General features: G+C 48.8%; 1 protein-coding gene across 1 annotated transcript in view; it reads right to left on the bottom strand.

The window, feature by feature from the left end:
- plxna4 (plexin A4) overlaps positions 1 to 17,860 on the bottom strand; it is a gene marked incomplete at its 5' end in the record, with an annotated part of 214,935 nt that overhangs the window by 20,646 nt on the left and 176,429 nt on the right. Inside the window, 7 exons of the mRNA XM_080850971.1 lie at positions 836 to 939; positions 5,275 to 5,434; positions 6,812 to 6,958; positions 9,329 to 9,395; positions 15,179 to 15,447; positions 16,704 to 16,846; positions 17,200 to 17,434. Of these exons, the coding sequence (XP_080707097.1) occupies positions 836 to 939; positions 5,275 to 5,434; positions 6,812 to 6,958; positions 9,329 to 9,395; positions 15,179 to 15,447; positions 16,704 to 16,846; positions 17,200 to 17,434 (1,125 nt within the window). The remainder of the gene's footprint in view (positions 1 to 835; positions 940 to 5,274; positions 5,435 to 6,811; positions 6,959 to 9,328; positions 9,396 to 15,178; positions 15,448 to 16,703; positions 16,847 to 17,199; positions 17,435 to 17,860) is intronic.

Below are 17,860 nucleotides of genomic sequence, written 5' to 3'. Positions count from 1 at the left end.
GAACTAGCTTTACCCTCCCAGGGGCATGGAAGATTGTCATTTCATAAAGTCACGTCAAAAACACAGGTTTTTATTCAAAGTGTTTTTTTTTTTTGTCTGTTAATGAAAGAGGGGTTTCTTTATTGAGTGATTTATTTGATGTCTTTCTTTAAATCAGTGGCGCTCCGTCTTGTCAATTGGTGGAGTCGAACATCTCCTCTTAAACAAAGACAAACATGAGCGGTGCCTGGAGAACATTCGCACACATCAAACGCAGCGCTGAACTCCAAAAGACCTGAGAAATTGCGCACCAGAGGTGGAGCGGAATCAGCTGAATAAACACACACACACAACACAACACAAAAACATGTAAGACACCGTAAATAAACCTAGGGCATGAGTTTGAGGTACGATTCAATGTGATTGCCAGGATCAAACCAAATGACAGTACAGTGCAGATGCTCATTCCCATCAGTATGGGCATTCCTGGGTATCAAACCAATGCCCTTGGCCTCTTCTCCATTCTCTTCCTCTTTCTTTCCCTCTCTCTCCCATATCACCAGAGAATACCATTTCTTCAGCTATGGCTTGTTGAGCCCATCATTTCTCCCCATTAGAAGCCAGCATATTGACTGCCTTAATGGGGACCCATCTTCTCTGTTCAAACTCACCTGGCCATTAGCCATCCACAAGCTCTCGATTCTAGAAAAGTCCATATGACACCTTCAGCTGACCCCTCTATATCTGATTCCTGGGCTTTGTTAAAGAGGCACCAGTGATATTTTTAGGTCACCGTGCAATGGGGCGCCTCACGCTTGGTGGCGAACAGGGAGAGGGAAGTGCGGCCGTTCTGTACCTGGTAGTGTGCCAGCATGTTGAGTCTCTTCCAGTCGCTCTCTATCTTGGTGGTGACGTCCTCATCCTGCAGGATGACGCGTACCCCTCTGCCCTGGCGCCATTCTGGAGGAGAGAGAGTGAGAGAGAGAGAGAGAGAGAGGGAGGGAGAGAGAGAGAGAGAGAGAGAGAGAGAGGGTCATTTAGGTAAACCACTGCAAGCCGATGAAAAGTAAGTCACACTGCTCCGTAAATACACACGACTCAAAAGTGGAACACGACCAATCCTGCGAAGAAGGGAACCAAAAAAAAAGAAGGACAAAGACAGCAAACGTGGAACTGAAGCTTGGGACCATGGAGTGTGCTATGCTAAACAGCTCCACATCATGTACTAGCCAAGATGCTCATCTGTGGGCCTCAAAGCCCTGAAAACCACCCTTCCCTCGAACCTTCTGCATGTTAACTTTTGGGTTTTCGGAAGATTTTACTTGACGCTGATTTCAGTGAAGCTGCCGCTGGTGTAGCAAGGAGATATTGGAGATATTTTATTTTTGAAAAGAAAGTGACACACTTAGAGATTACAAAGCAGAATGGAACAGAAAAAGAGGGAGGGAGAGAGAGATGGAGGGAGACTCTAAGAGAAACAAGGAATGAGAGCAACAGAAAGAGAGAGAGAGTGTGGTGGTGCTGTTCCAAGCAGAGAAGAATGAGGTGTGGAGAGAAAAAAAGAGCGACAGAGAGAGAGATAGAGGGGGCGAGAGAGAGGGAGAAAGAGGAGGTAAATTAATCACCCACTCTGCTCTTTGTTAGAGATCCCTGGCTGCTCGGAAGGCTGGATCGATTGGCGTGATTACAGCCGCCGCTGAAAGCCACTTCCTTTTTCATCTGCAGCGGGCTGCGGCGCTCCGTCCTAACAACCCCATCGACCACACTAAGCTTCCCCGCCGTGCCGCGCCGCTCTTTGTTATTACCCAGATCGCCGCAGAAATGGAACACAATCTGGTCCCTTCTACACCATCCTCCCCTCCGAACGCCTTGTAACCCCCCCCCAGAGAATGCACACTGAGTTGCCTCAGTAAAATAATTTGTCTGATAAAATACAATAAAACAAAACAAAAAAAAACATTAAAAAAATAAACCCCTTTGTGACAATAAGCATCTGCTCTCATAAAGTAGCAAGGTCAGGCCAGGGGAGCCTGCTTTTGTTCAAGTGGGTTTGTCTATATATGAATGGGCATATTGTCATTGTGTTGGGAACTGTAGCGACGAGAGCCCCAAAGCCAAATATCTGCCATTCAGATCACTAAATAAGAAAACACAACAGAAGGGAAGAAGAGAGGAGACAAAAGAAAAGAAAGGAAGAAACTAAAAAAGAGGGACAGAGTCTCAGGACGAAGTCACGAGTCAGATCCCCAGGAATGCTTCTTATTGTTTGATTCCTCTTAGCACTGAGCAGTACAGTACATCATTCCATCTACATGCAAATGAGGTTTGCCAGCAGTAGGGGCACAGTAAACAAAGGCAAGGAGCAGTGCCAGAGAGAGAGGGAGAGGGAGAGAAAGAGGGACAAATAGAGAGAGAGAGGGGAAGATAGGGAGAGAAAGAATGAAAAGGAAGACAACGGAGTGGAAATATGAAAAAAAAAGCAGAGCAAGCGAAGATTGCCCTGATTCCCAAATCTGCTCTCTTTCGCTGTGTGACACCAGGGGATGAAGATAAGAAGTTTGAGGCCACAGAAGAGAAGGGCTGGAGTGGTGGTGTGTGTTTGTGTGTGTGTGTGTGTGTGTGTGTGTGTGTGTGTGTGTGTGTGTGTAGGGGGTGGGTTGAAGGTGACTTCAGATCACAATGCCACACTGAGAGAGATATGGTGAGAAAAATCTAGAGGGAGAGAGGGGGGGGGGGGGGGGCTGATGCTGCATCGGCGGGAGAAGAGTGAGGAGGGAGATGGAGAGATTTCAGAAGGGGCTGTTGTGTTTGGTGTTTGTGTGTGTGTGTGTGTGTGTGTGTGTGTGTGTGTGTGTGTGTGTGTGTGAGTTCCATCACACACACCACTCCTGCTTTGTTCTCACACCTTGTAGCCTTCACTCTTGCTCGGCGGGCCCCTGTGGGCGAGTGTGACAGGGAGAATTAAAAGCGAAGCCGGGGACAGAGGCGCGCCTGTCCAATTTGTTCCGGGGGCGCGGGGAAAGACGGGCGAAGGGGGCTGCCGCAATCCCATTATCTTTATCTGGAGCGCCGCATCACGGCGGAGGGAAACAGAGCCCGGACCCTGGAGAGCCGGGGCCATGCGTTTCAAGGAATGCCAAGAATCCCCCTCTCTCCCAGTCCAGCTTCCGCTTTTCCTCTTTTGTTGAGATGCTTTATTGTCAAACAAGCACTTCTTCTCAACACACAAACACACACACACACACATGCTCACACTTCCACACACACACACATACATGCACGCACACACACACACACGCGCTCACACTTCCACACACACACTTTCACACACACAAACGCTCACACTTTCACACACACACACACACACACACACGTACCCCACGTACATGCACACCCTCACAACATACACAAACAAACACACACACACACAGATACACACACACAAACACAAATCTTCTCATCTCCCCTCGGACCACCCCTCCTCCCGCCTAAACGTCAAGCCCCCCCTGACAGAATCCAGCTCTAACTGAGTCTACCCCAGATGAGAACAAAAAAGGTTGAAAAAAAATCCTCCAATTCTCGCTCGTAATAAAAGAATAATAAAGCAACGCGCACACGGCCCGCCGGGGCCCATAAAACAATTTCACAGAGCCAGCGCTCGTCAAAAGGCCTAAAACAATTTCGTCACTTATCGCCCTGACATTCCCCCTTGTGGAAACACTATCATCGCTCCACGGCAGCCTATAAATATGCTATTTCTCCAAAGAAAAAGACAAAGGAAAAAACAGCACCAAAAAAAAATAGGTAAGAGGGGGAGAGGGAGTGATATAGTAATCCATAAAAAATGTGACTTGTTTACTGGCATCTGAGGCCCAACAGAAAGCGAGCACACACACACACACACACACACACACACACACACACACACTCTTAGACCCCAGTTGTAGACACGGGAAGATAAGTGGGAGCGGGTGAGTAGCGCCTGTGTCATCTCACAGAAGGAGTCCAGTTATATCCAGTTATATGGCCAGCTGAACAAGTCATTTATTAGCATGGATTGGGATTGGGACACTTTTACATTTTTTGTTGGTTTTACACGTCACATCTACTAGATGAACCAGTCAAGGTTGTGAAGCATTTAAGGAGGGGAAAGTCAGAGACCAAAAGCAGCCTTTTTCTTCCCATGAGGCAGTGAGAAAGTGAGAGAGAGAGGGAGAGAGAGAGAGGGAGAGATAGAAAGAGAAAAGGAGGGGTGGAGAGAAAGAGAGAGAGAGAGAGAGGGAGAGAGAAATAGAGAGAGGAGAGGTGGAGAAAGAGAGAGGGAGAGAGAGGGAGAGAGAGAGCTGGTCACCTTGAAAGGCACCTCCCACTGATCTGGAGTTCCAGCTAACCTGACTGATTGCCTGATCAATGGCCAGATCGGGGGGCCACTCGACTTGGCTTGGGGGAGGAAAGAAAAAAAAAATCGATGCAGGAGTTTTGCAGGAAAGAGCAATCACGGCAAATACACAAGTGAGCCAGCCAGCGAACGCGAGCTAAGAGCTGAGAGCGCGCTAAACAACCCTTCAAGCCAGGGCCGAGTCTCTCCGTCATTACAAGGCCTCACCCCCCACCCCCGTATGTCGATAGCCAGAGTGAAAGGCCACCTGCTCTGAATGGGAGGTTGCTGAGTCTGCTACTTTAACCAGAGTCAAGAGGAGCGGAAGAGAAAAGGAAGACCTCCAGCTGCATTTCCTCCGCCGTTTAAAACCCAACGTTGCTCTTTAAATGGCGAGGCGCGGGCCGTTGTTCACTCCGCTCGTAGGCCCCATAACTGCTGAACGGGGGCATCCTTGTCAAAACAGAGCGCTAGCGATTTTCTGACCCTTTACTCTTATCTTTCCTGCAGACAGACAGCTCTTTGATGGACCCTGATGCCAATGATCACGGCTCTCATCCTGTCTGCCCATCTGTTGTTCAGAGCTGGAGATGAGTGGCCAAGACATTTCACTGTCTTTCTTAGCCGTCTGTGCACCGTTGTGGAGGATGCTTCGGAAAAGTGAGGGGGCAATCTTGCCTGACCTTGTGTCCATTAACAGCTGTGCAGGTTAAGCAGTGGATATAAAAGCAAGCGGACGTTTAATGCTTGGCACTTGTGATCATGTTGAGGGTTGTGTGTGTATGTGTGTGTGTGTGTGTGTGTGTGTGTGTGTGTGTGTGTGTGTGTGTGTGTGTGTGTGTGTGTGTGTGTGTGTGTGCGCGCGTGCGTGCGTGCGTCCGTGCGTGCGTGCGTGTGTGTGAGTGACCCCTCCTCACCCAGATCCATGTCGGAGGCCTTCTGGCGGTGCGAGTAGGGGACGTTCTTGTAGACGGCGTCCAGGATCTTCTCCTTCACCTGGCTGATGGTGTCGCAGTTGAGCACCTTCACCTGGATCTCTGGGCTCTTCTCGTTGTCTGGATGAATGCAGTTCACCACCTACAGCAGAGTGAAGAAAAAGCAGCTCATTTCAGTCAATCATAAACTGAGTGAAATATTTGGATAACACGGAACTTGTCTTAAATTTGTGGTAAAAAAGAAATTAAGACATTCAAATGAAATCCATGGTCGTCTCTGTCAATTTTTTTGGGGGGGGAGGGATTTCTGAAGCAGAGCCATACACATCCTTTCATTTAACTCATTCATTGAACACACGTGATGTGAATCTATAAAATAGATGGATTTCCAACAGTAACACTTTCAACTGTCAGCAATGGCAGGTGAAGTTCCCCCTGTAATTGCATTGTAAGGTGAGAAAAAAGGTATCCAGTCAACGGGCCACTGCAGGGGATCTGACATCGTTCGCTAACCTGAGTCATCGCCCTGCAATTAAGCGGCTAATTATCATCATCATAGTCGTCATTCGTCTTTTGTGGTGATGATAATGACGATGGCGTCGAGGATGAGGATGATGATGATTGCCGCCACGCTGTGCCGCTTGTCCGCAGACGTAATTACACGGTCGGCTAGCGTGGACAGCCGCGGCGAAAAAGAGTGAATAAATAATTTTATGGCTTTCCTCCGAGCCGCTATGTGCAGCCACTGTACTCCATCATGTGGCTATAAGCGCCCCTTGTAAAAGACCAGACAGAAGATGAGTATATTCTCCCGGAATTGGAAAGTCACTGACTGCACACTCCCAGACTATGACTTTCAAAGTCAAGGAATATCAGGGCTTCTATCGCTATCGCTCTCCGTCCGTTAGATCGGGATACGAAAATAACCAAATGTCTTTGTCCTCTAAGGAACACAACGTCTTTCTGATAGCTGTGATGTTCTGCTCTGCTCTGCAGTCAGTGTGGGAGATGTGAGATCAGGTTTGATGCTGTTTGTCTGTGTCTTTCTCTCACTCCCTCTCAGAGCAGGTCCTCACAGCACCAGCTCTGAATGCAGAGCAGTCTCATCTCATGGTAAACAACATCCTGCTACAGAATCTCTAATCAGGCTGGCTGCATCTCTCTACACACACACACACACACACACACACACACACACACAGACACACACACACACACACACACACACACACACAAACACACACACAGACACACACAGACACACACACACACACACACTCACACACACAGATACACACACACACACACACACACACACACACCAGTTCATGTCAACAAATGAATCACGGTTCACTTAGGGGTCAATCACCACAGATTAAGCCAATTTCCCATCGTAAGGTCAAAACTCCTTAATGAAATTCTCTTAAACCCCTCATAGCAACAGCACCCATCACAATCAGCCAATCATGACCTCTGCTTGGGGGGTGCATTGAGTCTCAATGAGGATGTTGGACCCTACCAAAATCTTGTAGTCGATCTGCTGTCGGATGAGCTTGTCCTCGCTGAGGGAGTAGCGGGCCTCTCCGGTGATGTTGTCGATGGGGCCCTTCTCCATCTGCTGCTTGATGGCACAGAACAGGGAGAAGAGGGGCTCGCCGGCACACTCCTGAAACACACACACACACACACACACACACACACAGACACACAGAAAGTCACTCTCTCTGTCACTCCCAGAGCCTAAAAGCACAGGTCCTTTTTACTCCCACTTGTACGCTGGAAATGGAAATTACATTCAGATGGATGTTCTCATGCTGCTGAAGTGATTTTCTCTGCGGGTACCATTTGGGCATTTTCGCCCCGGCTTGCTCGCCACTCAAGCCCCAAAGCTGGCATGGATACAGGTCGCTTTGAGAAGCAGCGGCTCTTTGGTCGTCGCTACCTGCTATATTTGGCTGAGAGGTAAACAGCGGAGCTGGCTTAAGTAGTCTGCATACCCACGGGCTCAAGGCCAATGCAGCAAAAACTAAAAAAAACTTCACTGCAGTGTCACCTCCACAACATCATTTGTCTAAGCCAAGACTACTACCCCCCCCCCCCCCCCCCCCCAAAAAAAAAGTAAAAACATAACAAAAACAAATGGGAGGTTGATTGACAGCAAGGGGGGACAACATCATAATAAATGAGTGTGCCTATCCTGATGGAGGAGGTGAATGAGAGTCAGTTGTTTTTCTCAGTGCCATCACTCATTAGTTTCCAGGAGTCACTGAGGTGAGGTACAGACAGTAAACAGGCCAATGTAAGAACTTGATGGGCTGGACTCATCTACACTTGTGTCATTGGCGTGACTTTAACGTGGTTTATAACGTTTCTCCATTGCTCTATAAAGAGAAAGAGGAAGGGCCAGGCAGAGGGGACAGAGGAGACAGGCAGAGGGGAGAGAAGGGACAGGTAGAGGCAGAGAGAGGCTTAGGTGGGTAGTCAGGAAAGTGCAGAGAGAGAGAGAAGGAGAGAGAGAGAGACGTTCAGAGGGAGGGAGAGTGACAGGTGGAGGGGAGGAGGGAGCCATCAGTCAGATGGGACTCATTTACGGGTGTACACCTACAGAGGCCTGATTAAAGCCCAAAGATGGATCACCACTGTATGCTATGCAATGTAGGTGTGGTGCGCATCCTAATTTACAGTATGTGTGTGTGTTTGTGTGTGTGTTTGTCTTTGTGTGGGTGTGTGTGTGAGTGTGTGAAAGAGAAAGGGACAGAGAGAGAGAGAGAAAAAGAGTGTGTGTGTATTAGTGTGAAAAAGAGAGAGACAGAGAGAGAACAAGAGAGTGTGTGTTTGTACGTGAAAAAGAAAGGGACAGAGAGAGAGAGAGAAAGAGAGTGTGTGTGTGTGTGTGTGTGTGTGTGTGTGTGTGTGTTTGTGTGTGTCAGCAAGTAGCAGCTGCAGATGTGGACGACCCTCTGGGGTCTGTCTGAGTGGAGTTGCTGCATCTCTCCTCTCATCTCCCTGCCCAACATGGCCTTCCCCTTTAGAGCCGTAATGGCCGCCGAGCCATGGTCAGTGACCCAGGCCTTCCAGCACAGATGAATGGAGAAGATATAGATACAGATGACAAGCCAGGGACAAAGCTAGAGGCAGTGAGCTGCAGCTGTAGCACCACCAGTGATTTGTTTGTTTGGATGCGGTATGAATGCCAAAAAGGTTTGTCTGCCTGCATGGCGCATGAGTTCTATAACACCATGCGACTGCCTAAATCGCATAATCATGCAGCGCATTATCCATGGAGACACATGACTCATGTAGCTTAAGACGTGGACATCTCCATAACAAGGTGCCACAGACACACACACATGTACGTGAAAACACACACATATTTGTATGTGCGCACACACACATACGCACAAACACATATGCACACACACACATACACACACATATTAAACTCCACATGACCTCCATTTAAGCGGACAGAATAGATGAAAGGAAAACAGTGAGAAGTGGTAAGGACAAGAATACTGCAGAGGCAGAGGTGAGCAGAGGAGAGAGAGAGAGAGAGACAGAGAGAGAGAGAGAGAGAGAGAGAGAGAGAGAGAGAGAGAGAGAGAGAGAGAGAGAGAGTCTGAATTACTCCTCTCCCCCGTGCTGATAGCTAAAGTGATTAGATGTGTTTTGAGGGAAGCAGAGAGTCTGCTGGCTCATTACAGCCCTTTTAAAATACAGGAGTCAGCAAGCTTCCTGTCCCCTGACACCACACACACACACACATACACACACAAATCTTGAAATACACACATTCACATTCACATACACACACACACACACACAAATCTTGTGCCCACACAGAGACACAGTGCTACATCAGTGCCTCTGCCCTGCCCCCCTCATCTCTCTCATCACCTCTCCTGGCCAGGGGGGCAGTTACTGAGTTAAAGCTAACTTCTGTCTTTGAGCTCCTCTTTGGAACTGAATGGCCTTGGTACAGTATGGGATTGATTAGGCCGAACCATCCCAAAGCCTCCTCAAAAGTCCCTCTCACCTTTAGGAACTTGTACAGCAGGAACGTGAACCAATTGGTCAGCATCTTCTCGGCCACGGACTCTGTCCTGCAAAGGAGAAAAAAATACAGAAGGTTGTCATCACCTAAATTCAAAAGCTTTCATGATTTCAAAATGAACGCTCCTGAGATGTCTCTTAGAGGGTTCCTTACTGTTACAACCAATAACAATGTGGAACCTTTCAGGATCCTCCAGCGTCTATCAGTTGAACACCTGAAGGCTTCAATGCTAAGTGGGGAGGCAAACTCTTGGCCCTCCGGAGAGACTATTGGTAACTGAACCTTTGACTTAGTGTTGTTACCGGTTACAGACATCACCACCATGACGATAAGTTGGGGATTTTTCATTGTGACACAGAGTGAAGTGTAATTGCAGCAACCTCTCCCGGTCTGAGTAAGTGCTGCGGTGGTTGATCTGAGCGCCACAGCCGTCATCCCCGGTCGTGCCCGGGGCTGAGCACATAATCTACGTGGCTTTGATGCGGGCGAACCAATTAAAAGGCCTTTATGTGATCCCGGAGGATTGATGTCAGTCGGGCCTCAGACAGCGTGTAATAACACTAGCCTTGTTATTAACTCGCGCAGAGAAAACAGATCCTATTACAATGGGAGGCCAGTGAATGGGCTGTTTGGGGGGTGTGTGGGGTGGGGGGGGGGGATGGTTATTGTGCTGGGATGGGCAACTGGGCACAAACACACACCCATTCACACGCGTACACACACACAAGCTCTCTCTCACACACATCCCACCCTGCCATCCCAAAAGTGGGGACAGGGCAGCAGGGGGGCTGTCTCAGTGGCTGTTATGCATATGTGATTATGGTATAATAGCAGAATGGGAGGGGGTGAAATTAGAGAGGTGGAGATCGGATATCCTCATACACAAAGTTTGGGGGGAGGGTGGGCGGGGGGTTGTGCAGTGGGGTGTGGGTAATCTTCCAAGGATCCCATCCCTCAGTGAGCCATGGCAATGGGCATCAATATTTCAGGATTAGGCTATTGTGTGCATCGTGTGTGTTTGCTGGAGAAAGGAGGGGGGGGGGGGGGGGGGGGGGGTTTGGGATGCCTGAGTGGCCCCCGTGCCCCACTGTTTCAGCTGCCACCTGCACACACCCCTCCCTCCCCACCCTATTTCAGAGGCTCTTCTGGAGCTCCTGCAGTGGGGGGGGGGGGTTGGCGGGGGGTTTTGGGGCGTAGGGGGAGGTTGGGGGACACATAGGGGGGGGTTTATGGGGTATCCATGCCAATGAGCTGGCACCCCCCTCTCGTGCGTGTGTGAGTTGGCAGCGCCACACCTGGAGGGGATTAACTTCCTCTTGTTCTGCCGCCACACTTTCATAGGCCTCTGCCGCCACCGCCAACCACCGCTGCCGCCGCCCAAAATGAGAGTCCTCATCCAGAGAGGTCAACGGGGTCACGTTTCATCTTTCCTTTCATGTCTTTCCCTCTTTCTCTGCTCCCAAACACCCCCCCATCCACATCCCTACACTGCCCGCCTCAACACTTTGCCTTCACTCCTTCACTCCTTCGCTCCTTCCCCCATCCTCCATCCATTCTCCCTCCGTCTTGTCTCCTCTGTAATCATGCACACCTCCGACCGATCTCCACCGCTCGCTGATTTATCCCCGTCATCAGCGGGACAATTCTTTTTTTTTCCAAAGAAAAGAAGAAGAAAAGAACTTAGCGGGTGAGGGAAGGAGGGAGGGGAGGAGGGAGCGCGTCCCTGCAGAGAGAAAGAGAGAGAGCGAGAGAAAAGAGGGAGAGGTTGAGTGAGAGAGTGTGAGAAGAATAGAGGGAGGAGGAGATCTGACTAGCTTTTTTTTCCCCCTCTTCTTGTATTCACCTTGTCTTTTATTCCTGGCCACCTCGAGTGCTTTAGTACTGCTGTTGTTTAGAGTCCCGTTGTAATTACCTGCTCTGGCCGGGGCGCAGCTGCCGCTCTCATGCGTGACCCCCAAGGAGGGGCCGCAACGGGCCGACGCACACACACACACACACACACACACACACACACACACACACATTTCTGCAGTGAGCGCCGCAACTATTCAGTGTTAACTCTGATCCAGGATGCTGCGTTTCTGCAACGTCGAGGGAGTGTAGCATTGCGCTAGTGCTGGCACTACACAGCGCTTGGCATACAACGCAGAGAGGGACAGAGCATAGGGAGAAGGGAGAATAGAGAGAGAGAGAGAGAGAGAGAGAGAAAGAGGAAAAAGAGAGAGAGAGAGAAAGAGAGAGAGTGAGACAAAGACACGGAAATGATAAAAGAGAAGATGAGACTGGGAAAAGAGATTGTAGGTGCTTCGTGAACCATGACTATGCCGCCATTTTCCACAGGAATGCGATGCCAACGGGACGGCCATGCCACCGCAGATGTGGGCATGGGGCATCAGTATGTCAAGCAAGGCCACGGCCCATAAACCAGATGGCACCATGAATCTCCTGTCTCATCTCGGCACCAGCTGCGTCACCCCGTTGCCATCGCCCCTCCATCCCAGCCAAAGCCATGGCTACCGTCGCCCTGACACCGCCTCGACACTCTCCCATCATCCTTTAAGAGCCTCTCGTAACCGAGCGCTGTGGTAAATCACGCGCCGGTGCTTGGTATGAAACACCAAGACCAGCACTGCAGCGTGTTCAATGATTAATATTACATGTGTTGCGCTAATTCATTCATGAGCGTTAATGTGTTTTCCTCTGTGGCTTTTGCTGCTAGCTGCAGATAAGCTTTCGGTCATATATCCATGGCGGGCCTACGTGGTGTCGGTGTCCCTCCTTATTATTTCCTTCCCCCTGTCTCTTTTTCTTACTCTCTCACTCTCTCTCTCGCTGTCTGTTGTTCCCTCTCTTTTTCGCCTCCTGTGGGAAAAGGGGAGGGGATGTTCCACAGACTCCCTGTGTTGCTGGCACATTCACTGACACTGAGCTGAATCCCCCTGAAAAATAAGGGGTGGTGGTGGCGGCGATAGGGGGTTCTCTTAAGCAAACAGGCAGCTGCAAACACTGGTGCACCCCCCCTCCCCCTCCTCCTTAAATCACATGTGTTATGGAAGCACAGCTTGAAGTCAGAAATGATTTCAATTTCCCACTCGGGCTCACGCCGAGAAGATTGGCCGTCTGACTCGACGCTGGAAACCGACTGCGTTACCCCTGTGCCCCCCCCCCCCCCCTCTACCCCTCCCTCACTCCCCCACCTCATCCTCCATCACCACCGATAATCCCCAAAGCATAATCACAGGCCCATTGCACATCGTTATTCGTGTGTGACTCGGTGTATTAAAGTGTGTGTGTGTGTGTGTGTGTGTGTGTGTGTGAGGAGTTGTTTCTGTTCAGGTCTGTCAGGGCATGTGTGTGTTGCATGTTTATTAGATCATGACTGCTTCCGTGCACCGTCGAGTATTTGTGCGTTGCTGTGTTTTCAACAGAAGAGCTTGTGTGCCACTTCCGTGTGTACATGCTGCTCTAAGAGGCCTCTAGGACTGCTGCAGACTAAAATATAGAGGGACGCGGAGGGATCGATCATCCTTATTAATGAACCACGCCTCAAGAACGAGGGCCGTGGGAGAGGTTATTTTGGTGAGACGAGTAGTGGAGAGCAGAGAAGAGGACAGGAGAGGAGGAGAGCAACGAAGGAAGGAGGGATGAAGGGAGGGAGGGTGGGAATGAGTAAGTGAGAAAGGAGAGGCAGGAGAGAGAGAGAGAGAGAAGGAAGAGGAGGAGGAGGAAGATGGAGAGAGCGCGGGAATGCGACAGATGGTTGTGGAAGCCTCTCGTTAGTTAGCGCGCCCGCTCGCGCGTTTTAGCTCAGGTTGAGATGAGACAGATGGGGAACTGCAGAGAAAAACGCCAGCGTCCGGGCGCCCATTCCTCCCATGCCAAGAAAGGAAGGGGGGGGGGGGGGGGGGTGGGTGGTTGGGGGGGCTGGAGATCCTGCCAACAACATCCTGCGCTTATGCATTTTAAGCATTGATTTAGCAATCACAATCACAGGGAGAACAAAAAAGAGAGGGAGAGAGAGAGAGTAGAGAGTAGAGAGAGGATGGGAAGATGAAGAGAACGAGTATGAATTATTTCGGACAACAGATAAAGCCTTCCCTGCATGGCTGATTGCCTGTGTGTCGTGCTTTGTTGGGCAGGCAGTGCAGCCCTGACAGGAACCTTGTGGTGGAGCGCAAGGTCCAAGAAGCAGTGCACCCTGGGATATCAGAGGCGCAGTTGTCTAGTTTTGGGGTTGGAGGACAGTCGGGAGGACATTCTGAGTGATTAGAGAGGGAGCCTTCGAGTTGGGGTGAGAGTGGGGGGTTAATGTCATTTCAAAAATGGCATGATTCAACAGGGATGTACGACGGGCACTTTGGTCACTTCTTGCTAAATTACAAAGGGACCTGGACGCATTTCCAGAGTGGCTAATTATCAAAAGCAGGTTAGCGAGTCCTGAGCAAGTAGCAATCACAGGAGAGCCATCGGGGCCAGGCCTTGGCTGTGCTTAGCAGCAGCCGTCTCCTCAAGTGCCCCCAGAGCAGGGTGACTTTGGTGGGGAGCGTTTGTCCTCTGCCTGCCTCCCGCCCTCCCCACGCTTTCCAACACTGCTTTCTTTCTTTCTCACTATCTGATGGAGTTCGAGCCAAGACTGGAGAATCTTGCCTTTAGTTTGCCTCACTGTAACGCCGCTAACTCTGGCTGTGATTTATCTTACCTGTTTACCTGTTTGCAACAGGCCGAATTAATCACTCCCTGATGATCAAAGCTGTCATTAAAATCAGCTGCCGTGAAGTGAGGTGCTTTCGAGCTGTCAGTTTTGTTTGATGGCCCCGCGTGGCTTCCTATGGGTGCCGTTGTGGGACATAATTAATGTTTCATTAATGTATCATGAGAATGGCACAGAGGACAAGGGTGGCACACATCTATATCATTGAAGGCATGTGTTTGTCTCTGGCAAACAGAGATTGCCTGGTTAATGTGTTTATATGGGACAGGTATGGACCACATGGGAATTTACAAAGCCATATGGGCCCTGATATGGATGTGTGGAAAGACCATGATGCCGTTCAGGCGTCCAAAACCAGAACCCTTTTATGTGGATACGTAATAAAAACAGTCGGGGAGTGAAGAAAAAGAGAGAGATGCGATCAAGATGATTGCACTGGGAATTGAGCTTTTTACAGAATTCCCCCCCATTCGGTGGCTTTTTACTGCTTTTATAATTGGATTCGCCGCTAATTAATCCTAATTATATTTTAATCATCTGCGTGGCAGAGCATTTCATGTTTCAGAGGAGGATGTGTGCGTTTCAATGTCACTAAATGCAATTATTCATGCCAAGGTTCGCAAGTGACCCGAAGGACGCCACTACAGAGCTGAGCTCAGAAATCCTTTTTGTTCAAAAGTGTACTGCTTTCAAACGGAAGCATGTCTCCGTGAGTGTGTGAATGAATATGAATGTGAATGTGTGTATATGTGTGTGTGTATGTGTGTGTGTGTGTGTGTGTGTGTGTGTGTGTGTGTGTGTGTGTGTGTGTGTGTGTGTGTGTGTGTGTGTGTGTGTACTGCATAAAGTGTCTTTACATTCATCAGCATGTCTCAGTGAGTGTGTGAATGAATGTGAATGTGAATGTGCGTATATGTGTGTGTGTGTGTACTGCATAAAGTGTCTTTTCATTTCAAATTATGATGCTACTTTAGTTAGCTGTGTATTAGCTGTGTGTATATTATATTTTTTATATATATTTACATTTAGTATTTAGGGTATATTATGCATTTAGTGCATGTGGTAAGAAAACATATTAAACTGAATGCATGTTCGTGGAAGTTCATGCGTCTGTAGCTCACCTGCGAAGCAACAGCTTGGGGTGGTTTTTGCTCTCCAGGTTCTTGTCGATGAGGTCGGAGAGCAGGTGCTTGAGCACGTCGGTGGCGTACTCCAGCTTGCTCTGCAGCACAGTCATGATGAGCGAGGCCACGTTGCCGCGGTCGCGCATGGAGAAGCCGCGCTGCGACTCCAGCGTGCGGATGAAGCTCAGCAGGAAGACCTTGTTGTTGATCAGCTGCCCGAACACCTTCAGGCCCTCCTCCACCTGCTCCTGCCGGTAGCCGGGAACCTGCAGGCCCACAGCCAAACACACACATGAGGAGGGCTAGAAACCACAGCGCCATCTGCTGGGGTGGGGCATTTGTTGCATTTTTGTACAGTTCAACTATTACAGTACTGATTTGTGTTTCTCATATGTAGTGTGTGAAAGTGCAGTTGTTGGCTCATGCCTATACTGTATGTTAACATGTCATCACTGATTCTAGATCAGGTCTCCGCACCACTGGTCCTTCAGATGGATATCAGTACCTTCCTTTTCTAATCTCTACTCTACTAGAGGACAACAGTGAAAGCATGTGTGAGTGCGGTTTACCTAAGGTCTCTCTTGTTAAAATGGCCTAACAAGCATTGCAACCAACAAACAAAGCTGGCTTCTTTGAACAGCAACTGGTGCGGATCTTTAAAGCCGCTTTAAAAAGCTCCTCATCGTCTCTTCTAATACCGCATACGATTTGCCACATCAATAATCATTAAGCAGCAGTCAGTGCCCATAGCCCGGATAGCTGCTGCCTTCATTAGATCTGATACTGCTTTAGACTTTCCAGAGAGGGATGTTTATTCCAATTAATGCATAATTAATATTGCTTATTATGGTGGGATCTCATCAGGCGCCGGAGACACGTGGTACAGCTCGGCATGGTGAGACATGCCGTGCCGAAATGATGCGCGGAGAAAGACGAGATATTTAATTAGGACTGTCCATCACTGCCATTAGCCAGGATAAATAACTCCTGCTTCGCTTTTGCTTCCTCTTCATATCACTTTCTTTTTGTTTTTTTCTCTCTCTCTACTCTATTGCACTGTTGTGTCACATGTCATTACTTTTATTAACAAGAGAGTGAGTGTGAGTTTGGAGAGCAGCTCATTATGTTAAAAGACAGAAGAGAGAGGGAGAGCAAGAGAAAGAGAGAGAAAGAGAGAGAGGGAGAGACTGGAGACGAAGTGGAAACCTAATGAGAAAGCTGCCTTTTGTTTACCGAGTGTGAACGCAAACAGCGCTGTGACAGCTTTCATTCCGATCCCTTCCCTGCTGTGCATGTATTTATACATATCTTTGATAAAGACTTTGCTTGTTGAATAATGCGGCAGTTGTGCTGAAAGTTCTCCTCTGTGAATAGTGTGCTAATGGTCCTTCTTTCTTTCCTATAAGGTCTTTTCAAGGTTGGGGTTAAATGGATGTGTTCAGTGTTTGCCTTTGGTTGTCCCCTTAACACAAAAACATCTGAAACTAATGAGCTATGTTTGACGGCGGGTGTGGGGTCAAACCTCAAGGTCGCGTAGGACTGGGTGCTCCTCTATGCCAGGGAAGAGGACTCTCATGGTGTAGGTCCGGTAATCCAGGAAAGGAATCCCAACACCATCGAGGTCACTGGTCAGCTCGTGGATGTCAGTCTGCAGCTCGGCAAAGGCTGGGAGGAGAAACACACATGCACTTAGCAAAAGAAGTCATGACAAAACTGATATAATTCACATCATACACAACAGACACATCATATTTTAAAGTATATAATGATGGCTTATATTCAAATTCAGAGGTAATGAAAGGAAAACCCTATTATAAAGGAAAGAGCAAAAAACCTTTTCATTTGAAAACAGGAGAAGTACAATTATGCAATTAGTTGAAAAGTGCTCTAGGAGTGCAGTTATTCTACTGTAATAGCATGGTTTTGTCACAAGGCAATCCATCTCTGCATAATGAAACATGGCACCATTTACATTCCCTTCACAATCTAGCCAAATCAAACCAAGTCCTACCACTTACCTTCTTTACACTCTAGGGCCACACGGGACTCCAGGTTGTCCATTTGCATCTGCAGCCGCTTGAGGGTGAGGTCACTCTCGCGGGACTTGCGCTTGTACGCGATCAATACCACCACGATGAAGAGGATGAGGAGGCCCCCGGCCCCGGCGATGCTGATGATGGCCGTGCTGCTCAGCGGACTATCTGACGTGATGTGGACGACGCCGGGAGAGAACTCAATGCCACCCACTCGAGCCTAACATGGGGGAAAAAAACAAGACTGAGGTGCCATAAGGCTAGGGCGTCTGTTGGGTCTAGTGTCACATAAAAAGGTTCCAGACAAGCATACTCAAAGTTCCACTGTTGAGTCTAGTGTCACATAAAAGGGTTCCAGACAAGCATACTCAAAGTTCCACTGTTGAGTCTAGTGTCACATAAAAGGGTTCCAGACAAGCATACTCAAAGTTCCACTGACTCATCTTGTTTGATGTCATCTGCACATGCGCGGCACAATATTAACAAGATTTGACTCTAATGAATATTTCGAAACACACATATAGCCAATTTGTGCCTTAGAAAAAGGGATGTGAAATAAAAGACAATAACATAGAAAGCGAAGGGAGGAGAAATATAGCGGATGCCTGGGGAACTAAAAAAACATGCGGCGCTCGGAGGGTGATTA

Source organism: Sprattus sprattus (assembly GCF_963457725.1).
Source record: "Sprattus sprattus genome assembly, chromosome: 14".
NCBI classification, from domain to species: domain Eukaryota; kingdom Metazoa; phylum Chordata; class Actinopteri; order Clupeiformes; family Clupeidae; genus Sprattus; species Sprattus sprattus.
Note: the sequence above shows the minus strand (reverse complement) of the source record. Positions and strands in the feature narration are given on the sequence as shown.